Here is a 27,211-nt window from a genome sequence, read left to right on the forward strand (position 1 = left end):
TTGGTGCATTCAACTTTACTGTTAACAGAAACCATTCAACAGACCCAGTTAAAAATTTCTTGCAAACACCCACTTGTAGTGTTATGGTCTTACATAAGCTGAAGCACAGCGATCATTGGCTGATATGAAAAACCAACCAGAAAATAATTTTAGGTAACTGATAGGTTGAGTGTAACTGAAAGAGTGGATTAAATAATTTGGCACCCAAGAGACTTAAGTTAATGGTCTTTTATTGGAAAAAAAGACTAGCATTTACAACTTGGAATGGACATAATTGTAATTTGCTGAACAGCCATGTCGTCATTGTGCTGAAGTCCTATGTAGATATATACTCTGACGGCTCCAAGTTTATGGTACAGAACAGAAGATAAACATGAGAGTCTGAGACACTCCCTTATAGGTAACTTTTAAAAATTCAGTGAACGGTAAATTGCCTGACATCCGTTTCACTATAGTGCAATGCAGACACGTTAACCAAGTTTTATACAGGCATGCCATCTTTTTAATTTTAAAAATTCAAGATCTTCAATCCTGGTAATTGTTTTATGAGCACACTAAGTATGAAAACAATTCCACTCTAGGGACTGTCATACAAATACAAACCTTCTGTTTTTTTTCTTGCCTCAGTACTCAAAATTTAACCAACTTTTCAGGAACAATCCTGGTACAATATATAAACTGGAAAAACTAAACTATTCCCACAAAGAACATAAAGTGGAATTAACAGAGCCAGGCTGTGCTCAACTGTCAAGCTGCATGCATGAAAAACTGGCCAGCCCAAACAGTGTTTCAGCATGGAACTTCATAGAGTCCAATTGCCTTCGTTTTTAAGGTAGTACAAGTTTTACTGATGCATGGCTTGAAGATCTTTGGGGACAGGACCACTGATCATTTACATGCAGAGTTTGTGGACAGGTTTTTTTTTTCTTTTGACATTCAGTAACTTTTGCTATACAGAAACAGAATGAATAAATGAACATTTTGCAAGAGGTAAGTAAAAGATTTCAACTTTTTCTAGGAAGGGGGGAAAAAAGGTAAAATTCTTCATTTTGCAGTCATCATCTGTACGAATTCTGTGGACAAAAGCAAAAAAACAAAGACAATTTTAAATGAAGTTTACTTTAGAACAACATTCATTCCACAGATCAGTTCAGATTTGCCTCCTCACCAACAGCTAGTGAAGATGGCTGCTTTTGAAGACAACGACAAGCCAGAACAGCAAGACTTGCATCCCATTTTAATCCATATGTGATACAGCAGAGGCAGCCAGCCATTCAACATGGAGATCTACTGTGAACAAGGGCTACATACACATGAATGCAACTTAAATCTCCTACTTTTCAGCAGTTTACTTGCAAAGCCAGAAGATTTGAATTTAAACAACGCTGGTTAAAAGTGAGGCAGCAATAGGGTGACATTTCTACCAGTCTTCATTCAAAATTTAAGCAATTACCTTGCATATCAAGGCAAAATAAAAAGTTACACCAACTGCAACATTTTAGTTCTGCCAAAAACCATCTACAAGCATTTATTGCAGAACTTGACCAACCAAATATTATATCTGGAGTTTCAAAAGGTTGATGCAGAAGGCTAGACACTAAGCAAAAATCAAATACTTAATTAACTTCAAATTTAAAAAGTGAAGTGATGAACTTGTTCTGAACTCCCAAATTAATCCCAGACTGAATTTCAGCAACCCAGAGAAGTTTGCCTTAAAGTCTAATATTTGAAGCACATGCCACCTTCACTGGAACTTCTACATGACTCCATCAGTCCACTCAGGTAACAGCACCCTTTGAAACAATACCCACCTAAAAACATTCCACAAATCAACAAAACAGAACAGCTGACTGACATGCCCTACATAAAGCAGTGATTAAACTCCAACAATACTACATTAAATAGACTTAAAACATCAAGGATCGTGGTAGACCCTATACAAATTGACAGATTTGCATCAAATTGCAGATATTTTACATGCTCACCACTGGAAAAAACTGAAGTCCCACACTAAATTAACAGTTCACAGTAAATTACTGTAGATTCATCAATGCAGAACTGAACCAGGCATTTAGTACTTTTACATTTCAGTGCCAGGATGCAAGACATAGGGCAAGAGATCTCAGATGGCACAGTATCAAGTCATCTGACAAATAATTTCAGATTGATTCAAGCGATAATTATTCGTGAAATGAAAAGGAGCAATGTGCAAGATACAAGCATACAGGTTGAGTGGAAATTAAAATCCAAAAAGACCAAACCTACAACTTGAAGGCAGGGCAGTAGAGGCAGTCTACATAGACTTCAGCAAGGCCTTTGACAAAGGTCTGCGTGGTAGACTGGTTAGTAACATTAGATCACATGGGATCAAAAGACAGCTAGCCAACTGGATACAAAATTGGCTTGACAGGCAGAGGGGTCTTGGGAGGGATGTTATTCAGGCTGGAGGCCTGTGACTATTGGTATACCACAAGGATCATGCTGAATCTATTGTTGATTTATATAAACAATTTGTATGAAAACATCAAAAGCATGATTAGCAAGTTTGCAAATGACAAATTGGTGGCATAATGGATAGAGAAGTTATCTAAGAGTACAACAGGATCTTTGAGTGGCAGATGGTGTTTAATGTAGATAAATGCAAAGTCTTACAGTGCGATAAAACAAACTAGGGCAGGGCAGGACTGTATTAATTGTCAAGGCCGGGGGACTATTGTCAAACAGACTTTAGGACACAGCACATGGCTCACAAAGCAGCAGGGTGAAGATTTTTGACATGCTTGCCTTCATTGGTCAGAGCATAAAGTACAGGAGTTGGGGGTGTCATGTTACAGCTGTATAAGACACAAGGCAGGCCACATTTGGAAATAGTGTAAAATTGTGGGCCCAGCCATAGGAATAATCAGAATCCCTACAGTGTGGAAACATGCCCTTTGGCCCAACAAGTCCACACCAATCCTTGAGCATCCCACCCAGATCCATGCCCCTATAACCCACCTAATCTACACATCCCAGAACACTACGGCAGTTTAGCATGGACAATCTACCTAGCCTGCACATCTTGGTGTGCGTTTCCTCCCACGATCCAGACAGTCATCTGAGGCAGGAATCAAACCTGGGACACTGGTGATGAGGCAACAGTGCTAACCACAACCACCATGCTGCCGTTATGTTAACCCAAGAATTACGTGCAAGGTTTTGTTGGGACTGGAAGGTTTGTGTTAAGGGAAGGCTGGACTTTTCCCCTGCAGCATAGGAGGCAAAAGGAACCCAAAATTCAGAGGGCACAGGTTTCAGACGAGGAGAAAAATTTTAAAGGAAAACAATGGGCAACTTTTCCCACAAACCATGTGACATGTCTGGAACATCTGCTAGATGAACTGGTAGTGGTACAGACAAGTACAATCACAACATTTAGAAGGCATTTACACAGGTACACTGTTAGAAAAGGTTGATGGATATGGACAAACAAGGCAATGGGACTAGTCTAGTCTAGGAGACTGGTTGGCATGGATAAGTTGGGCCAAAGGCTCTGTTTCCATGCTGTATGGACTAACAACTTGTCAGAATAGGGAGCAAGTAGCAGAAACGTCCTAAAACTGTCAACATGAAGCTTGGTTTTCAGCTTGCCAGTTTAACAAAAAGTGAACAGAAAAAGGTGACATAATTCCAGTATGTGTAGTGATTACTTATTTAAAATCTGTAAAATGGAGCTCTAGTAAACGAGAGACTCAATTTTAGTGATCACAAACAGTTTGGAAAGGAGGAGAAATTAGAAACTCCTGGCTACATTAGGGAAAAAAATTGTTGGAAGCAGCTCTTAACCAAAACAATGAAAAGATATTTAAATCAAATTGAAGTTATCAAGGCCATGTAAACCATCCACAACCACAAAGAGAAAGAGATCATGTATATCAAAGGGATCCAAGTGACCATTTTGCCCCCAAACAATGGAAGACGCATTTTCACAATCAATTTTGATAAGAACTAGCCCTTCAATTTGAAGTCAAGTAACCAAGCTTGCTTAGTAAAAAGCTGCAGATGCTGTAAATCAGGAACAAGAACAAAGTTGGAAAAACTCAGCAGGTCTGGCAGCAGCTGCAAAGGAAAGAAGTTGATGTTCCCTCAGAACTGATGAGGATTTGGGACCAAATCCCAAGACAGTGTGTACAGAGCCATTTAGGATCCCCAAACCAAATTAGCCCAATCTTATCAGGTGTACATTGGCTACTTGCTCATTTAAGATCAGGATCCAGGACTCTGGCTGATTTTAAAGTGCAACTCCCAAGTGCAGGCACAAATTGTGACTAGGCAATGTCTCTGAGAATAACCAGCTCCAATCTGGAAGTGCACTTGCAACCTTTGTTATCTATGTAGGCAGCCTACTGGAAGCTTCCAAAAGAAGTTGCTCAATTTTTCTTAACCTATTCACAAGATGGAGCAGAAGTGGCTGAGCCAGCATCAAATACCCATGAGACAGTGCCAAGCTGCCTTCTTGAACCATTTGTTATACACACACCAACAATGCTGTTTAAAGGAGTTTTCAGGATTGCTGACTGACAGTAAAAGAAACAGCAATATATTGCTAGGTCAGACTGAATAACTTTAGGGAAGGCTGTAGTGGATAGTGTTATGTACCTATTACCCTTTTTCTTCTAGATGATAGTGGTTGTAGGTTTGGAAAGAGCAGTGGAAAACATTTCTGCAGAGCATTATAGAGTGCCAGTAGTGGACAGTGGATGTGGTATTTTATCCTGGATGGTGCTGTTGGAACTACACCCAAACGGGGAGTTGTCTATCACACTCCAGATTTGTGCTGAAGATTGTTCCTAACTCCACAAACCATGCTTAAGTTACTCACTACAGGATTCCTAGGCTCTGCTGCCAATTTAGATGGCTAATCCAGTTCAGTTTCTGGTCAGTGGTAATGCACAGGATTGGGGTAGTGAGGATTCAGTGACAGTAATGCTATTGAATATTAGGGATGTGACTAGATTCACTTTTGAGGATCGTTGTCTTACTCTCCGGTAAGAGGCATTACTTGCCAATTATCAGCTCAAACCTGGATTTATTGTCTGTATCTTACTAGATTTAGAACAAGGACTGCTTTAGTATTTGAAGTAATGGCAGTGAACAATAGCCCCCAGTGAATATTCCACTTCTGACCTTAAGGGAAAGTCATCATTGAAGCACCCAAAATGGTGAGACCTAAGATACGATCAAGGAATTCCTCAAATGATGCTCTGGACTGAGATGACTCACCAATAATCACAACCATCTTCCTCTGTGAAGAGGATGACTCAAGGGTTTTCCTTAATTGTCACTGACTTCAGCTTTGTTTGGACTTCAATTCCACTGAAGCACAGACCTGATGTCAGGGCAGTCGCCCTTGCCTCCTAAGGGGAGGCATTTAGTTTGGAACAGCAGCAGCTGGGAAGTGCTGCAGCAGCTGCCAGCAGGTGAGGACAGTAATCAGTAAACATACCTTTAGCTGTGAGGATGCAGGCCTACTTTTCCCAGGGCACTCAGCAGCAACAGCATGGAGATTTATTTGGGGGGGGGGGGGGGGGGTGCACAAAAGAGGTAAGCTACAGGAACCCCGCAAGAGTCTTTAGTGCAGCTCCCATTGATGTCAACTTCAAAAAAAGTGAAAAAAGGCTCTGGATTGGTGTGTACTGGTCATCCCTTTATCATCCTGGTTTTAAGAGCAGTGGGGACATACTTAACCTTTTGTTAGAGAGATGGAAGTTTAACAAAATAACACTAAATTCTAGTCTAAGGATTGTTAACTGTAAATGGAAAGATTTCAGGAGGCCAATTAAGCAGAACATGTAGCTTGTCTGGGGATCTGTGCATGACATCACCAGCATCCTGGATGGCCATGTGCAGCAGCTGGAGAAACAGGCATCCACAAGGCTTAGAGTTAGAGTTACATAGATAGCACATTTAGAAAGATGGTCACACCACAACTAAAGGGACTTCAGGGAAGGAGGGAATAGATGACTAGACAGTCCAGAAAGAACAGGCAGGTAATGCAGGAGTCCCTTGGGGTCCCACTTATGAGTATTCCATTTTGGAAACAGATGAGGGTGCTATTTCAGGAACACACTGTCAGAGGCAAGCTTCTGGCACCACAAGCTGCTTGACTGTACAGGACAAGGAAAGAAAGGAAGAACAGTGATAGGGGATTCTTTCGTGAGGGGAGCAGATAGGTGTTCCAGCAGCAATGGCTCCAGGATGGTTCCTGATCCTGGCACCAGAGCTGCAATGTCACTGAACAGCTGCAGGACATCTAGGAATGGGTGGGTCATGAGTTAGAGGTCTTGGTACATGTTGGTACCAATGATATGAACAAAGTGAGGAATGAGGTCTGACATTAAGAATTCAGATCCAGACAGTAGATTCAAAAGCAGGGCCTGAATTGTAGTAATTTCTAGATTACTCCATGCCACATGCTAGTGATTAGAATTAGGAGAATAAGACAGATGGTTTGAAAGTTGGTGCAAGAGGTAGGGTCTTAGATTCAGGAGTCACTGGAACCATTTGGGGACAGGTGGGGCATATACAAAAACAGGACCATTGAACATGAACCACACTGGGACCAATATCAGGGCAGCCAAGTTTGGTTGTGCTTTTAGGAGTTTAAACTAGCCTGGCAAGGGAGGGAACCATATCTGTGAAAGAGGTATTATGCTACAGCAAAGGAAGTCCAAGTTCAGCTATGTTGGGTGTCAGGACAGTAAAGGTAAGTCTGGATGATCTTTAGTGTTAGGAGTACACATGGAAAAAAAGTAATATTACTGCCATCACAAAAACAAGTTACAGGGAAGGGCTGGACTGGCACCTCAACATTCCAGGGTAAAGGTTCTTAAAGCACGATAGAAGAGAGTGTAAAAAGGTGGTGATGCAACAGTATTAAGGTTTCAGTTACCACAGTAAGATGATATCATGGAAGGGTTCTCAAACAAGACTTTGTGGATAGAACTTAGAAATGTTGAGGCAAGTTCCTTTACAGAGTGGATTATAGGCCCCCAGACAGTCAGCAGTGGTTAGACTGTTTCTCTTGTATGCCTCTGAACTTTCAGGTAACCATACAAGAGTATTTCATCTTTCCCAACAAAATTGGGATATTTGGGGTTAAGGGCTTAGAGAGGATGGATTTCTTGAAGCATATCCAGGGGAGTTGTTTTTGTACAAGTACAAGGCCCAACAGGGGACAGCAGAGTGCTGGATCTGGTTCTGTGGAAAGAAGCCAGGCAAATGTTTGATGTGGAAGGGGCAGCAGCATCAGCATTTCGGCAATAGCGACCATAACAGGGTATGGCACAAGTTTGTTCCAGACAACAATAAAATTCTGCCAAAGACAGCACGGTAGATCATTAAAAATGAAGCAGGGACCTGGCCACAGACTGCAAACACCTTACAGGCAAGTTTACAGTGGTAGGGGGCACTCCACAAAGGAACTGGGGAAGAATACAAATCCAATGTGTATCCTTTAAAGAGAAAATTTGGAGGAATAAGTTCAGACAGCCCTACATGTCAAAAACATTTCAGGACTGGATAAAGACAAACTCGTCTTTTAGCATAAAGATCTAAGGGAATAATTCAGCTGCCGACCTAGAGAAACAAAGGAAGGAACTTAAAGCAGTTAGAAGAACCAGAAGATGGCGGAGTGGCGTGTAAAAGTACTTATGAACAGAATTAGGAAGGGCAACACAGTGGCCAGGTAGTTAGCAGTGCTGCCTCACATCCATGAACCCAGGTCCAATTCCAGTTTTGGGTGACTGTGGTGTTCGCACATTCTCCGTGTCTGCATGGGTTACCTCCGGACGCTACAGTTTGCTCCCACCATGCAAAACATGTGCAGGTTAGGTGGAATGGCTATGCTAAAAAGAGCCCATAGTATCCAGGGTGGAAAACACAAACAGGATAGGGGTTGGGTCTGGGTGGGATGCTTTTCAAAGGGCTGGTATTCACTCAATGGGCTGTATGGCCTGCTTCCAGGTGGTAGCATTTTATGGTGTATAGATGAATTTAGAGATTCATTATTAATACATAAAAACTGGCTAACCAGGAAAGGGGGTAAGTAGGGTACATTAGGAGGCCAAAACAAGGGAAAAAACTCAGGCGAAGTCACAGTATATTTAATGACTATTTCTGTTTGGTCTTCACTCTGGAAAGAGAACATTGCCACTGAATTCAGCAAGAGGGAATTGAACTCCAGTTTGACATAGGAAATAAAGTATGGAGGTTCTGTTGGATTCAAACTGAAAATTCCCTGACCAGGATGTGAGTTTGCTCACTGAGCTGGAAGGTTAGTTGTCAGACGTTTCATCACCATTCCAGGTAACATCAGTGAGCCTCCGGTGAAGCGCTGGTGTTATAGAACAAAGAACATTATAGCACAGTACAGGCCCTTCGGCCCTCGATGTTGTGCCGACCTGTCATACCGATCTCAAGTCCATCTAACCTACACTATTCCGTGTACGTCCATATGCTTGTCCAGCGACGACTTAAATGTACCTAAAGTTGGCGAATCTACTACCGTTGCAGGCAAAGCATTCCATTCCCTTACTACTGTCTGAATAAAGAAACTACCTCTGACATCTGTCCTATATCTTTCACGCCTCAATTTAAAGCTATGCCCCCTCATGCTTACCGTCACCATCCTAGGAAAAAGGCTCTCCCTATCCAACCCTCTGATTATTTTATATGTTTCAATTAAGTCACCTCTCAACCTTCTCTCTAATGAAAAGAGCCTCAAGTCCCTCAGCCTTTCCTCGTAAGACCTTCCCCTCCATACCAGGCAACATCCTAGTAAATCTCCTCTGCACCCTTTCCAAAGCTTCCACATCTGTCTTATAATGCGGTGACCAGAACAGTACACAATACTCCAAGTGCAGCCGCACCAAAGTTTTGTACAGCTTCAACCTCTTGGTTCCAGAACTCAATCCCTCTATTAATAAAAGCTAAAACACCGTATGCCTTCTTAATAGCCCTGTCAACCTGGGTGGCAACTTTCAAGGATCTGTATACATGGACACCGAGATCTCTCTGCTCATCTACACTAAGAATCTTACCATTAGCCTGCTGGTTACTCCCAAAGTGCATCACCTCACTTGTCTGCATTAAACTCCATTTGCCACCTCTCAGCCCAGCTCTGCAGCTTATCTATGTCTCTCTGAAACCTACAGCATCCTTCGTCACTACCCACAACTCCACCGACCTTAGCGTCATCTGCAAATTTACTAACCCATCCTTCTACACCCTCATCCAGGTCATTTAATAAAATGAAAAACAGTGGACCCAACACCGACCCTTGCGGCACACCACTAGTAACTGGTCTCCAGGATGAACATTTCCCATCAACTACCACCCTGTCTTCTTTCAGGAAGAAAATTTCTGATCCAAACTGCTATATCTCCCACAATTCCATTCCTCTGCATTTTGTACAATAGCCTATTGTGGGGAACCTTATCGGACGCCTTGCTGAAATCCATATACACCACATCAACCGGTTTACTCTCATCTACCTGTCTGGTCACCTTCTCAAAGAGCACAATAAGGTTTGAGAGGCACGACCTTCCCTTCACAAAACCATGCTGACTATCCCTAATCAATTTATTCTTTTCTAGATGATTGTAAATCCTATCCCTTATAACCTTTTCCAACACTTTACCAACAAGTGAGGTCTATAATGGTCTATAATTACCAGTGCTGTCTCTACTCTCCTTGAACAGGGGAACCACATTTGCTATCCTCCAGTCATCGGGCACTATTTCTGTAAACAATGACAAGTTAAAGATCAATGCCAAAGGCTCGGCAATCTCCTCCCTGGCTTCCCAGAGGATCCGAGGATAAATCCCATACAGCCCAGGGAACTATCTTTGCCCTCTGTAGGATTTCTAATACCTCTTGCTTGTGAACCTCAATCCCACCTAGTCTAGTAGCCTGTATCTCAGTATTCTCCTCGACAACATTGTCGTTTTCTAGAGTGAATACTGTTGAAAAATATTCATTTAGTGCTTCCCCTATCTCCTATGACTCCACACACAAGTTACCACTACTATCCTTGATTGGGTCTAATCTTACTTTCGTCATTCTTTTATTCCTTAAAATACCTACAGAAAGCCTTGGGGCTTACCCTGATCTTATCCGCCAACAACTTCCTCATGTCTCCTCCTGGCTCTGAGCTCTCTTTAGGTCTTTCCTGGCTACCTCGTAGCCCTCAAGCACCCTAACTGAGCCTTCACATCTCATCCTAACATCAGCCTTCTTCCTCTTGACCAGAGATTCCACCTCCTTCGTAAACGACAGCTCCCACACTCTACAGCTTCCTCCCTGCCTGACAGGTACATACTTAATTCGGACACAGGAGCTTTTCCTTGAAAAAGCTCCACATTTCTAATGTGCCTGTGCCCTGCAGTTTCTTTCCCCATCCTATGCTCCCTAAATCTTGCCTAATCATCGTAATTGCCTTTCCCCCAGCATTCCCCCTCTTGGCCAGTGGTATACACGTATCCCTTTCCATCACCAAAGTAAACATAACAGAATTGTGATCGCTATCACCGAAGTGCTCACCTACTTCCAAATCTAACACCTGGCCAGGCTCATTACCCAGTACCAAATCTAATGTGGCTTCACCCCTTGTCGGCCTGTCTACATACTGTGTCAGGAAGCCCTTCTGCACACACTGGACAAAAACTGACCCATCTATCGTACTCAAACTATAGCGTTCCCAGTCAATATTTGGAAAGTTGAAGTCCCCCATGTCAACTACCCTGTCTCACTTGTATCAAGAATCATCTTTGCTATCCTTTCCTCGACATCTCTGGAGCTATTCGGAGGCCTATAGAAAAATCCCAACAGGGTGACCTCTCCTTTCCTGTTTCTAACCTCAGCCGACGAGTCCCCAAACATCCTTTCTGCAACTGTAATACTGTCCTTGACCAACAATGCCACACCTCTGCCCCTTTTACCATCTTCTCTGTTCTTACTGAAACATCTAAATCCCAGAACCTGCAACAACCATTCCTGTCCCTGCTCTAACCATGTCTCCAAAATGGCCACAACATCAAAGTCCCAGGTACCAACCCATGCTGCAAGTTCACCCACCTTATTCCGGACACTCCTGGCATTGAAGTAGACACACTTCAATCCAACTTCTTACTTGCTGGTGCCATCTTGCTTCCCTGAAACTTTATTTCGGACCACCCTACTCTCAACCTTTTCTGTAGTCGAACTACAATTTTGGTGCCCATCCCCCTGCTGAATTAGGTTAAACCCACCCAAATAGCCTTAGCAAAGTTTCCCCCCCAGGATATCACTACCCCTCTGGCTCAGGTGAAGACCATCTTGCTTATAGAAGTCCCACCTACCCCAGAAAGAGCCCTAATTATCCAAGAATTCAAAACACCTCCTCCTGTACCATCCCTGTAGCCACGTGTTCAACTCCTCTCTCTCCCCCTATTCCTTGCTTCACTAGCAATCGGGCACGGGCAACAAACCAGAGACAACTCTGTTCGTCCTAGCTCTCAGCTTCCATCCCAGCTCCCTGAATTTCAGCCTTATATCCCCATCTCTCTTCCTACCTATGTCGTTGGTGCCAATGTGGATCACGACTTGGGGCTGCTCCCCCTCAAGGATCCCAAAAACACAATCAGAGACATCACACACCTGGGAGGCAACACCAACTGAGAGTCTCTTGTCCCTACAGAACCTATCTGTCCCCCTAACTATGGAGTCTCCAATAACTAATGCTCTCCTCCTCTTCCCCCTTCCCTTCTGACCAGCAGGGACAGACTCTGTGCCACAGACCCGTGCCCCACTGCTTTCCCCAGGTAAGTCGACCCCCCAAACAGTATCCAAAACGGTATACTTATTGTCAAGGGGAATGGCCACAGGGGATCCCTGCACTGCCTGCTGGTTCCCTTTCTGTCCCCTGACCGTAACCCATCTGCCTTTTTCCTCTACTTGAGGAGTGACTACCTCCCTGTAACTCCTCTCAATAACCCCTTCTGCCTCCCAAATGATCCGAAGTTCATCCAGCTCCCTAATGTGGTTTAAGGAGCTGGAGTTGGGTGCACTTGCCGCAGATGTGTCCTGCTTTCTATTTATCTGTTTAGGTTTCTTTGGGTTGGTGATGTCATTTCCTGTCCTTTTTCCTCAGAGGGTGGTAGATGGGCTCCAAATCAGTGTGTTTGTTGATGGAGTTTGGTTGGAATGCCATGCTTCTAGGACTTTCATGCATGTCTCTGCTTGGCTTGTCCCAAAGTGGTGTCCTTCCTCATCTGTAACTAAGGATACTAGTGATAGCGGGTCATGTCTTTTTGTGGCTAGTTGATGTTCATGTTGAAAGCTAGCCACCAGGATACATGAACATCAACTAGCCACAAAACGACATGACCCACTATCACTCGTATCCTTACATACAGACGAGGAAGGACACCACTTTGATTGGGACAACACATCCATCCTAAGACAAGCCAAACAAACACGCACGAGAAGGATGGCATTCCAACCAGAACTCCATCAACAAACACATTGATTTGGAGCCCATCTACCATCCCCTGAGAAAAAGAACAGTAAATGACACCAACCCAAAAGAAACCTAAACAGATAAATAGAAAGTGGGACATAACACCAGCACTTCACCGGAGGCTCACTGATGTTACCTAGAATGGTGACGAAACGTCTGAAAACTAATCTTCCAGCTCAGCGAGCAAACTCACCCGGAGTTACAAATCTTCAAAACTCGCTATTCCCTGGTCTGCATGAATTGCAGCCCAGACTGTTTTTGGAGGCAAGGCTGGAAATTGCAGTGGCTCAAATTTGTCAATGTGTCTCTCACCACAGGGGAAAGGATTTTGGGAAAAACTTCAACTCAGACAGTGGGAATCTAGATTGCAGCATCTGGGAAAAAGAGGCGGTGGCTGGAAGCCCCAACTTCGGAAAAAGCAACTTGCTTTAGTGTCACATGTACTTGAGTACAGTACTGAAACATTTAGTGTCACCCCATATGGCACCTTCTTGGGTGCAAAGCAGAGTAAGAGAAATAAAGGAAGGAAATATTTGGATTAATACTTCAAATACAGTAACACTCAAGGATAGGACAAATGCAGGAAAGGGAGGCTAACAGACCTAACGATGGTTATATTGGTACAGACTCAACAGGCCAAGAGGGGCTTTTCCATGCTGCAGGAATCCATTCGCCTCTGGAATTCCACCACTAGTCCATATTTGAACCAAGGCTGTGATGAAGTGAATAAATGAGTGGCACTGACAAAACCCTGACCAGTGCCAGTAAACAGGGGATGCTTGATAGCAGTCGACAACATCTTCCACTTCACTTATGGAGAGTAGACTGGTGCTGCAGTAACTAGGCAGTATTTATATTGTATAGACGACACTTGGCGTAGAAGCCAGTTTTTCTTTTAATTATTTCAAATTTAGGACTGGCCAGCATCTTCCAGTCCCTAATTGTTCAAGGTGGTAGTTAGCTGCCTTGAGTCGATTTGCTGTCAGTAGATTCACAATGCCATTAGGAAGGGAATTCAAGGTGTTTGACTGACATTGAAGGAATAGTGATATTCCCTAATCAGGTGAAGAGGGACTTGGGAGGGGGAACGTGCAGGCAATGTTTCTCAAATGAGGATTCCTACAGTGCAGGAAGAGAATTTGGTCCACCAACCCACTGTAGAACATCCCACCCAGACAGAGCCCTCTCCTATCCCATTACCCTGCATTTAGCACAGCCAATCCATTTAACTTGCACATCTGACAGTGGGAGGAAACTAGAAAGTCCAGAAGAAAAAAAACTACAAAAAGCAGAAAGAACCTGTAAGCTGTACAGGCAGCCAGGAATCAAACCCAGGCTAGTGAAGAGTGAGGCAGGAGTGGTAACCACTGAGCCACTATACCAGCCAATTAGGTTCCTATCATTTGTGTCCTTATCCTTCCAGATAGAAGGGGGTCAGGGGTTTGGAAGGTGCTGCCTTCGATCTTTGGTGATTTTCTGCAGTGCAACTTATAAATGTTACACACTGCTCTAAGGTTTTAGAGTAGATTTGCGCTCAGGTTATGGGTGTTGTGGTTAGATGTTGCATTGGACACTGCACTGAGTGCTACCCAGCAAGGTAATGAAATGTCTGCAAAACAAGTCAGCTTGGCAAGCCATCCAACCACAACAGTACACACTGCTGCTGACCATTGGTGGTCGAAGGACTAGGTGCTTCTGGATGTGGTGACAAACAAGCAGGCCACTTTGTAGACACTGTCTGGTGCAGAGTGTTGAAGCTGCAGTCCTCTGGGTGGCACAGGGGGCTGTTCCATCACATTGCTGACATATTCCTTGTAGATAATGGAAATGGCTTGAATCAGGTGAGTTACCTGCTGACTTCCTTTATAGCGGCTATATGGCTGATCCAGTTCAGCCTCTGGTAAATGGTAATTCCCAGTACATTGATAGTGGAGCATTCAAACAGCTACTAAAATAGCTAGCTCAGAACATGGCTAACAAAAACAAATGGCTACAGACATCTTATCTGGCACCATTTATGGAGAGTATGCAGTATCAAAACCTCTTTCAGAATCTGAAAAATCACTGGGCCCAAAATGTTGACTTGTTCCTCCCCCATCGATGATGCCAGACTGGCTGAGTTTCTCCAGCATTTACAGTTGTTTTCTATCACAGCATGGCAAGTTCTGGAACACAAGTCTTCAGGACAGTTGCGAGAATATGGTCAGGGGTTATAACTTTTGTAACTAATGCCTCTACACATTCCTTGATATCACATGTAGCATAATATGCTAAAATGGCTGAACACCAGTACTGATGTCAGGAAACTTGGAAGGAAGCAAAGATGGGTAATCAACTCAGCACACCTGGCTGAAAATTGATGTAAGCGCTTCAGTAAAACCCAAAAGATCTGTGGATGCTATGAATCAGGAGCAAAAACAGAACTTGTGGCAACAGCTCAACAGGTCTTCAGATGCTGCTAGACCTAAGGTTTTCCAGCAAATTGTTTTTAAGTGTTTCAGTACTACTATTTGCAGAGAAGTTGCAAATTCCACAAGCTGCCATCTCCAATGAAAGTTTCAATTGTACACCACAATTTTTGGCTGGATATGGCACCACTGCAGAGTTCAAATCTGACCTACTGGTTGTAGAATCACCTGGCTTTGTCCAACACTTGCAGCTTATGCTGTTAGGCACGTAGTCAGGTTTTTGTATATTCAGTTTCGGATCTCATTTTTAGGTTTGCTTAGTGATTTTCCTGGCATGCCCTCCTGCATTCAGAGAACTGAGACCGGTGATTGAATTCCAGCCGAACTTCTTTGTGGAAGGTGATTCTGCTGATGGCACATACAACCTCATGGATACCCATGTAAAGTCACTAGACCCGTTTGATGTAACCCTAAAAAATGTGGCACAGCACCATAATATGCAGGTTATCAACATGACATCGTTTCCACACATGTACCTGCAGCAGGCAGATTGAAAGAGATCAAGTATGTGTCTCTCTGATTGCACTGTGGAGAGAGAATCAGGTCTAACCATTGACTGACAGAGAACTCAACTGACTCAAGTTGGGCTGGACATGAAAATCTTCACCTCAATGACACCCTGCCCATGCCACCCTCCATTTCTAAATGGCAATGTTCAACATGAAGGAATACAGATTTAAAGCCAAAGGGAGTCTGCACAAAGCAGCCAGCAAGTTTTTGTTCATGTTTAACTAGATGCATGAGTGTTCGTGGGGTCCAGAGTCAGTGTTGAGGACTCTAAGAGCCACTTCCTTTTGCCCGTATTCATGGGCATCCTTAGGATTCCTGATTTTTACTGAATTCAAATTCCATCATCTGCCAGTGAAATTTGGACCCAGGGCCCCAGGAAATAACCTAGAGGCTCCAGCTAAATAGTCTGACAATAATACCACTATGCCATCAACTCCCCTGTAATCACATGCAGGTTAGACCAGGTAAAGATGGCAGTTTTCCCTTAAAAGAGAGGCTAACGAATAAACTGGGCTAACAATAGTGGTCGTGGGAACCCTGCAGCCATATGGTATCAATGTGGACTTCACCAGTTTCAAAATCTCCCCTTCTCCTACTGCATCCCTAAACCAGCCCAGTTCATCCCCTCCCCCCACTGCACCACACAACCAGCCCAGCTCTTCTACCCCCCCCCCCCCCCCCCCCCCACCCACTGCATCCCAAAACCAGTCCAACCTGTCTCTGCCTCCCTAACCGGTTCTTCCTCTCACCCATTCCTCCCTCCCACCCCAAGCCGCACCCCTATCTACCTACTAACCTCATCCCACCTCCTTGACCTGTCCGTCTTCCCTGGACTGACCTATCCCCTCCCTACCTACACTCTCTCCACCTATCTTCTTTACTCTCCATCTTCGGTCCGCCTCCCCCTCTCTCCCTATTTATTCCAGTTCCCTCTCCCCATCCCCCTCTCTGATGAAGGGTCTAGGCCCGAAACGTCAGCTTTTGTGCTCCTGAGATGCTGCTTGGCCTGCTGTGTTCATCCAGCCTCACATTTTATTATCCAACAATAGTGGTCTCAGCTTAGATATAAAAATTGAGCCTAGCCCCTAGAACCTAATCCGGACCTCTGGATTACAGAACAGCAGTTACAATACCATCGCACCATGGTCTATAGCCAATATTCTAAGACAGGGAGCTAAAAATACACACGCAGTGATAAAATCTTAACAATGAACCTTAGCCCAAGGGGGGAGTAATTAGCAGATTTGGATGTTCACAAGGAGAAAGGTTCAGTTCTATTAAGCTTCTGCCCCATTCTGTTCTAAGTTGACAACTACTTCCCTTTGTCTACAAGTACTTCACAGAATGAAGGCCTCAAAATTTAACCCCATTGGTTTACCAATGATCTGAGCCATTTCAGAAGGCCAGAAATACATCTGAAGCACCAACTTAAGTTTTTTTTTGGTGGGGGGGGGTCAGCACATTTAAGGATGCAAAACTGAGGGGTAGTGAGTAGGCTGAAGGAGCTATTCCCACATCAAGGCAGGCATGTCAAGGAACAGAGGGAGGGGTTAATTTATGAAATTTATCCATCCTTTTAAAGGTGTATTTTCAACATGCGAAGCTTCAGATTTTTTTCCTTCCAGGTCTCTGCGTTAACAGTCCAGTGATAGTACCACGAGGCTATCGCTTCCCCAAGTCACATGAAGCACTGTTTTGTAACATTCTGCTTTACACCACTGGTGAGCAAGAGCTTGTGATTATCTAGTAATTTAGATCTTTTGCTTGAAAGACTAGTATTAAAAAAGTGTTCCCATTATCCATTTATATTAGATAAAAAGAACAAAGAAAAGTATACCTTCATAGTTGACTTGGCCATCACCATCAATATCTGCTTCTCTAATCATTTCATCTACTTCTTCATCTGTCAATTTCTCACCTAGGTTTGTCATAACGTGACGGAGCTCTGCTGCACTGATGTAGCCATTACCATCCTGAAGGAAAAAGTATGAAATTAGAGATCTTGCAGAAACATATTGACTCTAAAGAAGTCTTCTACATATCACAAACCAGCCAACTAACCCCTTCTTAAAAAGGGAAGATGTTGCCACATGTTGTCCAACCTAAATAGACAAACTCCTAGCTTTCATTTATGTATTAGCTGCTCCTTCATCAAGGAGTGATCAGATTACAATTTCTTCAAGTCCTGTATGTGACCATACCTTAATCTTGCCAGATTGATTTAACAATCTGAAATGATATTAATTTTGCTGTTGCAAAATTAAAATAAGCGATCAGCAACCCAAGAAAAATCGCACAAGGGAATTCCACCTCAAGTTTACAGAAAGCCTCCCTCTATGCCATAAACATGCATCTTCGGCTCAAGCCAAAAAGCATCTTGTCCAATACTCAAAAGCAGGAGGCACTTACATACAGCAGAAACTGATCATTTCAGCAACATTCCCCTTAAGCTGTGACACCACTAGGAAGCTTGCAGATTGTTGCTCAGCACACCAATGCTTCCAAAAGCTGTTACTGCACAGACTTTGGGAGGTCCACAGCAGCAAAGGAAACATTATGGTATCTCTGCTCCATGAGCTACTTTGCAGAATGTCTCACGTTTGTCTCCAAGTGCAAGGGACACACACAGGCATTACTTGCATATTGTTTAATTCAGGAGCAGCCCAATGAAAACCAGGAATTCAGGGAAGAGGGAAGATAATTAACATTTAAAGCCACTTCTCTAAAAGAAAAGCAGTTCCATCCTGTCTGAAGCACACTTCAGGCGCCATTTCCAACAAGCACAACTGAAAACCAAATACTGGATTGAGTTAATGAAGTCAATTAGCCAAAGTAATAGGAAAATTAATTCTTGCTGCAACTCTACACGCAAAGCAAGGTCTGCCATCACCCTACATGCAATGAATTAAGTCTTGTCAGAGAAAGCCTATTTCTTTGAAGTCACAACTGCTTTTAATGTCAATTATCTACAATTGGAAATGACAATACAATTGGTGCTGAGCTCATTGCAACTAAAGGGGCAGAGGCTGTACAAAGTAATAATTGAAGGTAGTCAGCAAGTGAAGTGCTCACCTTGTCAAATACACGGAATGCCTCACGAATTTCCTCTTCACTATCAGTGTCCTTCATTTTTCTGGCCATCATGGTCAAGAACTCAGGAAAGTCAATAGTTCCATTACCTGAAATATGATTGGGGGTCAAGTAAAAGGAACATTTAAAAAGGCTTAATCTGAAAGTAATAATTAGCCATGAATGATAAAGGACCAAAAGCACATCTGTCTAATAAAGATAACTGGATCTCTATTTTGATGATGCCAAATATCAATTGAGACAAATTAACAGCAAGTACAGTCCCTGGGCTACTGTTTGCCATCATTCTGCAGGATAAGCTGATTATGCCAAAAAAAGTGTACATTTTAAAAAAAAACTTGGAAATCAGTTGTGTACACCCTTGTAGACAGCAAGCAAAACAATGCTGAACCTCATTAGCCAGACAGACTGATCAACTGCAAAGTACATTGCCAGTCTTGTTTTGTATAAAGATTTTAAGAACTTATCCAATGTTTATGCAACTATACATTGAGATGTACTTGTAGGGAGTTAAAACACACTGGTCAAAGCTACAATTAAAAGCTGACAACTCAATTTTCTAAATCAGGATGCAACCTCATACAGTTTGGCCTAATTAGAGCAATGATTCCATCTTATTAAACCATAAATAGATCAGACTGAATTATCCAGCTAAGCAGGCTCAGTGACACCATGTTAATCAGAAACTTCAGTATACATATTTAATTATGCTCTTTTAATAGCTCTCATTGTTCTCATTTGAATAGCTTACAGTACAATCTTTTCTACTTTAAAAGAAAGTGAAACAGGGAGTCAACAATATTGCTTTGTCAATCTACCTGATGTTCTGTTAGTTTTCAGCAGCAAAAGACTTCTGTCCTGTTTCTACTTAAATCATAAGTCAACAATACTTTGCTTCCTTTATTGATTACATTAGCGATTTCTTTGAAGTAATAGTGTAGCACCTCTAGCAATATATGCGAAATGTGAAGATATAGGAATGATACCAAAGTCGGCAAATCAGATTCCCAAAGTACAAGGATTTATTTGCCCACTGCCTTGAAACTCATCTTGGTGGAGGAGGAGTTGAAGCTCTGGAATGCAATTCCAATTAGAATCAGAAGTTACATCATTGTGGCTGGTGTCAGTTCACAAAAAAAGTGCACACACATTAGGCAAAGTGCATGCCCAAACTACTGCTGTTTCACTTGCATTTTGGAACAGGCAATCAGGATGCCTAAATGGGTAGACAAAAGGAGACATTTTGGTGCAAGCATATCAAATAATATAGGCACTTCTAGGTTGTATCTTTAAGATACACACAAGCTAAAAGATTCTTGGAATTGCCCAAAATAATGTTGATTACTCAAGAGATTACAAACAACTTTGTAAAGTGAAATGAGAAATAAATAGCTCAAAGTCATCTAATCTAGGCTTGCTTTAGATTCCGTCAGACTGGGAAAAATCTGACATGAAAATCTGCTGTGTACTATCAGCAGAAACCACACTTTCATTTCATCCATTCAATTAGCAGCAATCCAACAAGGCAGGAATCAAGTCCCAGAACCCACAAGCACCAGACTCCAGACCAACTGGTAAATTCATTACATTTCACATTTAAATACTCATTTTAGGATTATTAGCAGCATTTGGGGTACCAGTTATGCTACTATTTTAAGCCAATACTCAAGACATTTAATGATCAGAAGGGTCTACTTAGTTTCTGAGGTGTGCTGATATTAATATTAAAAACAGGGCATGCAACAATTACAAAGTAGTCAAGAAAGGGAGCATGACAACTACAGAAGTTACAGTTCCATTTCTACAAGGAGCCAGGAACAATTTTTAATAATCTTTGTTATAGAAGTCCACAATTAGTCAATTAGCCTGGGATTCAACTGAATCTAATGTCATTAACACCACTCTTATTCAACCAAGTTGAAAATAGGCTAAAAGTAGAAAATGTTGAGAATTCAGGTCAGGCAGAGCCTGTGGAGAAACAGCAACATTTTATGACTGCTAATAAAAATAATAGATTTTTAGGGGAAGGAGAAGGAGAGAAAGTCTTGGATAGGGTAAAAGCTGTACATCATGTTACATGTGCAAGCCAGAAGCACTTTAAACTAGGAATTCTAAATCAGTGTTGGGCCTCCCTACTGCAACAAGGGAAAGAGAACAATCTCAAGGTTGCTGTCATTCAGTAAAATTATGACTGATTCACAAAGGCTTCAACTCCATTTTATTACCACCCTGTGGACCAGAAATCAATTCTCACTGTCCTGAACACGTTCAGCAACCCACTCGCCGACACACACACACACACACACGAGCATGATGTGGAAGGGCTAACACTGGACTGGGTTTTCTTTTTCAAATAAGCCTATTGGGCTATAATCTGGTGTTGTGATTTCTCTCTAAATCAGTATGACCCCTGATGTCCCTAACTCTTTAGATGGAACATAGCTTATTCTGAAAACCTATTTAGATTCACCCAACAGGATGCACTGAGCAGAAAGCACAACACTAAATTGTAAAGTTCAATAGAGAGTGAGGGGCAAATGTTCTATTTCCTGTGTCAGTACCAGAGAAAGGAACTGATGAGAGCTGATCTGGTGTTAGACCAGAAAAGTTGGTTAGTCACAGCATCACACTAGGGAGATGTTAGCACTGGAGGCATCTGCTGAACCAAGGCCGGTGACAGTGGGGTAGGAAGGATGGTAGCGCATTAAGTTGGACAGCCAAGAGACTAATCAACTGGGTAAACAAATTCATAGTTAAGACAAATAAGTGACAACTAAGATACGATAGAGAGGTAAACAGAGTCATGGTAATCAGGGAATGCAGTCAAAGTTTGCCAACACTTGACCTAGCCTTGACAAAACATTGTTTTTATTCCCAGATGTGCCCGAGCAGAACAGTTTGAGCAATATTAACCACTTAAAAAAATTCACAGGATGATGGCATCACTTGCTCGGCCAGCACTTATTGCCTATCAGAGGGCAGCTGACTCAACCATATTGCTGTGGGTCTGGAGTCACTTGTAGTCCAGACTAGGTAAGGATAGCAGTTTCCTTTCCTGAAGGGCATTAGTGAACCAGGTGGGCTTTTGCAACTGTTGACAATGGTTTCAGTCACCATTATATTCCTAATTACTGAATTTGTATTGAATTCTAATTCATCACCTGTGGTGGTATTTGAACCCTGGTCCCCGGAGTATTACCTGGGTCTCTGGATAAATAGCCCAGAGGTAATATAATTGACCCATCTTTCTTTCTCGTCCTTCACACCCACTCCCCACATTTTTTGTTAAAATTGTTAGAAGACTGAAATCCATTTTATTGGAAATTCATTAATACTCAGCTGTTTGGAGCATTTAATGGTTAGTAGCAGGAATGTGTGGGACATTCAAAAACCTCCTAAGCACTAAGTCAGGTGAAAAGAATGCAAAATCCTGTATATACAGATGGCATGTTGGGAACTTCAGTGCAATAGTACAAAAGTCAGTCACATGCAGCAGGCAGGGGTGGGGGGGGTGGAATTCAACAGTTTCTAAAACAGCTCATCACAATATTCCTTGGGCAACATCATTGCAATTGAAGTGTGGGGTGTCAGTGCAGTGACTGACAACTCACTCAATTCAAACACAGGGTTGTACGCAAGATCAGCAAGCTCTGACCAAACATGTTACAGATCAGTATCATTCATTCACAGCTAAAAAGGTGAGCAATTAAGTCAACCGGAATTATACACTTTAAAAGAAATCCAAGGATTTCACAACGGCAAAAACCTTGTTCTTCAAAATAACTGTTAAGAGTCACAAGCAATTAATGAAGGGCCTATTGTAATTAATAGTTCAGTCATTTCAATACAAGTGTAGTACTTAAGACTTAACTAACTACAAAGTCAAGTCTTAAGGTTGTAATTAACCGGAAATGCACTTGATGTTTCCATTTACTGGACAGATTAACAGTATATTCAGTTTAAATCAGACAGGAGTTGACTTGCACACAAATCCAAGTGGTAACCAAACTGCCTGGTCAGAATGGGAACCTATGCAGTTAACAAGATGTAGAGCTGGATGGACACAGCAAGCCAAGCAGCATCTTAGGAGCAGAAGAGCTGAGGTTTCAGGCCTAGACCCTTCATCAGAAGAAGTGTTAAGCTGCTTAAATCAGTGGGGATGGCCCCACTGTTCAGCCTGATCCCATTTTGTTCATCATGGATTTAGATTACAACTTTATCCTACAATTCTAATCCACAGAAAAAGCCATCAATTACAGTCACTGCCACTTCAGCTGGGATCCCCTTTAAGTCCTTGAGAGATTTGGGAATTCTTTGCTATATTTCTATTTCTTTCAGAAATGCAAACTTGCATATTTGGAACATCACAAATTTAACAACAAACATTTTCTGATGCAGAAATAGCTAGAGATGGGTCTGTTATGGGAAAGGATTGGCACTAGAGTCCTGGAAGGCCAAAACATCAGAATGCTGCACTCAGCTGTAGGTGACAGGCAATTAAAAGACTTGAAGAACTTGTTTTTAAAAAGCTCATCCTCAATGGTGACTGACAATGTTGCAATCTTTATAATGCTGTGCCATTCAACACTGCCTGACTAGACTATGGTCAGAACGGAGTTCTGCAACAGGAAAGATTCAGCCGCCAGTCACTCCAATCCTGGATAAGAAAAACTTAGTACAAAACAATTTATTTAGCAAGAGTTCACAAAAAACCCTATTACACTGTAACACAGTTCAAGTATTAACTCAGCAACTTCACTCTGGCATTCAAGGTGGATGGCTTGTTGCATATGGTGGAGGAGTGGGGGACAACAGACTAATCTGCTTTCAAAAAAGGTAGCACAAATAATTGAACTCACCATCTGCATCAACTTCATTAATCATGTCCTGCAATTCTGCTTCAGTAGGATTCTGGCCCAAAGATCGCATCACAGTTCCCAACTCTTTTGTTGTGATAGTGCCATCGCCATCTTTATCAAAGAGGGAAAACGCCTCTTTGAACTCTGAAAATCAAGAGAAAAGGCGTTAGTTTCACACTGGATAAATTTATTACACAAGCAACTGCAAAATCAGAAATCCAGGAAAGATCCTGCATCACAGACCCAAAAAAGCCTTTAATGCATAATAGTTAAAGGTCTGGTATTTCACAAGTTGTCTTTCACCTGCATGAAGTGTTTAAAAGTAAGCATGCAAAAATATGGTTTTCAATGGCAACTACATGTTCCCCCTGCTCCCCCATCATTTTTTAGAGCAGGATAATAATTCAGATTAAACACAAAATAGGATGCATTAAGGGCCTGCTCCGCTACTCACCACAATCAGTGCATGATCTAATTCACTAGTCCAATCCTTCCTATAGCTTTCTTCCTATAGCCTTCGATCCAAATCATCTAGCCATCTTTTGAATACACTCTGTTTTGGCATCAACTATTTCCTATGGTAATGAACTCCACAGGCTCACCACTCGGTGAAGAAATTACTCAACTGTCTTAAAAATTGTCTACCCCGAATCCTCATACTGGGACCCCTGGTTCTGGACACACCCACCATCAGGAACATCCTCCTTACATCCTCCCTATCTAGTCCAGTTACAATTTCTCAAGTCTCGAACAGATCCCCACTCATTCATCTGAACACCGGCAAAAACAATCCTAACCTAGTCAATGTCTCTTCATACATCAGTCCCGCCACCCCCAGAATGAGCCCAGTAAACCTATGCTACATTCCTGGCAGCAAGATCATTCTTCCTCAAAAGAGAGGGAGGCTAGAACTGCATACAATATTTTGCTGTGGCCTCACCAAGGCCCTGTATAACTGCAACACATCCCCTCTCCTGACTCAAAACCTTGACGTGAACGTCAACTTACCATTTGCCTGTTGCACATGCAATTTTACCTTCAGCAACTGGTGCTGAATGACACCCAGGTCCACTGCACATGCCAGTCTTCCAATTTGCAGCTATTCAGGTCATAAATCCATCTTGTTTTTGCTTCCAAAAGTGAATAACTTCATTTATCCAAATTATACTGCATCTTCTCCAAATTGTGAATAGCTAGGATCCCAGCACTGATCCTTGTGACAGCTTACTTGTTATTGCCTGCCAGTTTGAAAAGGACCCTTAATTCCTACTGCTTCTCTTCTGCCAGTTTTCTATCTTAATACACTTCACCCAATCCCATGCACTTCAATCTTGCACTAAAATCTTACGTGGAACTTTGTTAAACACTGGAAGTCCAACTATACCACATCAACTGGCTCCCCTTGTCAACTCTACTAGTTACACCTTCATGGAACTCCAGATTTGTCAAACACAATTTCCCCTTCATGAATTCATGTTGATCCTGCTGATACTTTCAAAGGCTTCACTATTAAGTCTTTGATAATGAATTTGAGAAATTTCCCCACTACCAACTGGTTTACTATTCCCTGTTTTCTCATAGGAGAGAGAACAGCTACCCTCCAAATCAGCAGGGATTGTTCCTGAGTCTACAGAATCCTGAAAGCCACTTAAGTACTAGGTGTACAGTCCTGGGGGATTTAGCCACCTTCAGTTCTAATTTTTCCAGCACCATTTCTCTACTAGTCTGGATCTCCCTCAGTAAATCTTACAGTCTCCAAGATTTCTGTCCTTTGAGAGAGCAGCTTTGCTCAGCTATTTATCCCAATTATACATTCTCCTATTTCTGTCCTTGGGGGAAATCGACACTTTCCTCCCAAGCACCTGTACTAACTTAACATTCCCTGACAACTTAATTCCATGCTATTTACCCATTCTTAAAATCAATCCTTTCATCCTTATGAATTTTAAACTGCTCCCAATCTGCATTTTTCTTGGCATTTTCGTATGCTGCTTCCTTGAACTGGATACTCATTTCATTTTTAAGCCATGGATTGCCCTCCTACCCATTTCGCTTTTGTGCCAGACAGGAATAAACAGTTCATAGAATATAGAGTGGCGAAACAGGCAATTCAGCCCAGTAAGTCCGCAGTGATCCTCTGAAGATAATCCCTAGACCCATCCCCTTTCCCTACTTCTGTAGCCCAATACTTCTTGTCACTAATACACTTAACCTACATATCCCTGGACACAATAGGCAATTCAGTATGGCCAATCCACCTAGCCTGCACATCTTTTGACTGTGGGCAGAAACCTGAGAACCCGGGGAAATCCTACACAGACATGGGGGAAGCATGTGCAAACTGACAGACAATCACCCAGGGTTGAGATCAAACCTGGGTCCCTGACACTGCAAGAAAGCAGTGGTAGTCAATGAGCCACTGTGCCACCCAAAATTAGAGTCCACAGTTCCCTGGTTTCTCCTTACAACCATTTACCAGCCTCCAGTTATCAGGCAACTTATGTAGTTGTAGATGCAAATACGTCTGCAAGGGATCTCAATTTCCTTCAAGGTTTTGGGACACTTTAGATCTGTCCAAGGCTGGAATCAAACCCAGGTCATTAACACTGAGTCAGCAGTGCTAACCACTGAGCCACTTTTTTGTAGTTGCAGTTCCCACATGTATTTCTTGCATATCTGCAACTGCCTATCTACCGTCATTCCTTTCAGCCACTCTCCCCAATCTATCAAGGCTAACTCAGGCCTCAAATCTTCAGAGTTTCCTTCATTAATATTAGCACCCTACTTCATACTTTCCTTTAAGGTCAAGCATCTTAGTGTCCAAATCAACTACCTCACTCACCATCTCGATACACAACAATGTATCATGTTTGATTGCTCATCCAATGGATCTCACAGGCAGATTGGTAAAGATTCCCTTTTCATTACAGTACCCAGTCTAATTTGACCTGCTCTTTAATTGGTTTCTTCACACATTGGTTAAGAAAACCATCCTGTATACATTTCAGAAATTCCTTCTCTACAGCACTGTGGCTAATTTAATTTGCCCAAACAGTGCACAGAACAAAGTCACCCATGATCATCAATATTCCTTTATCACATGTATTAAATAGGAAATTAAAGATGCCATTCTCAACATCACCAATGCAGTTTGGGGTGTCTACACATGACACCCACAAATTTTTTGGACTCTTGTTATTTCTCCACTCTACCCATACAGCTGCCACATTGTCAGATCACAATTGCTAACATCCTGGCACATCCCACTAATGCTTCAATATATACACCAAGCAACAAGAGCTTCACTCCACTGCTTAACTCAAAGTTTGACAATACACCAATCAATCAATCTAATGACAGTCAGCCACAGTGCCAGCATGTTCAGGCTTGCAACTACACCTCCACATGTGGAGACTGGTGTAATACTGTTTCTTAGCAACTTGAATACACCAAGTAGTGAGTGTGGTTACTGATAGGGGTTAGCTTGGACATAGGATTCCAAGTATTTGTGGCAGCTGTACCAAAATTTGTAGAGAAAGTTCCAAGAACTTGAAGTAGCTGATGTTAAACTTTCATGCCATAGAATTATTTGAGTTTAGAAGTCTGCATTTCTAGGATCCAAAAATCCGATTTGTCAAATAACCTTAATACAAAAGGCAGTGCTGGGACCAAAGGGATGACATCACTGGAACGTTCCAAAATAAAAGTTTTTTAAAGCTGGTTTAAAATGGAATTCTAATTAGTGT

General features: G+C 42.4%; 1 protein-coding gene across 1 annotated transcript in view; it reads right to left on the reverse strand.

The window, feature by feature from the left end:
- Positions 1-213: 213 nt before the first annotated feature.
- Positions 214-27,211, reverse strand: part of LOC125455318 (calmodulin-1) — a 31,988-nt gene continuing 4,990 nt past the window's right edge. The window contains exons 3-6 of the mRNA XM_048537097.2: positions 23,466-23,609; positions 18,589-18,695; positions 17,354-17,489; positions 214-1,073 (exon numbers count right to left, since the gene is read on the reverse strand). Coding sequence (XP_048393054.1) covers positions 1,045-1,073; positions 17,354-17,489; positions 18,589-18,695; positions 23,466-23,609 — 416 coding nt within the window. The 3' untranslated portion in view covers positions 214-1,044. The remainder of the gene's footprint in view (positions 1,074-17,353; positions 17,490-18,588; positions 18,696-23,465; positions 23,610-27,211) is intronic.

The sequence above is a fragment of the Stegostoma tigrinum genome, chromosome 10, assembly GCF_030684315.1.
Source record: "Stegostoma tigrinum isolate sSteTig4 chromosome 10, sSteTig4.hap1, whole genome shotgun sequence".
Lineage (NCBI taxonomy): Eukaryota > Metazoa > Chordata > Chondrichthyes > Orectolobiformes > Stegostomatidae > Stegostoma > Stegostoma tigrinum.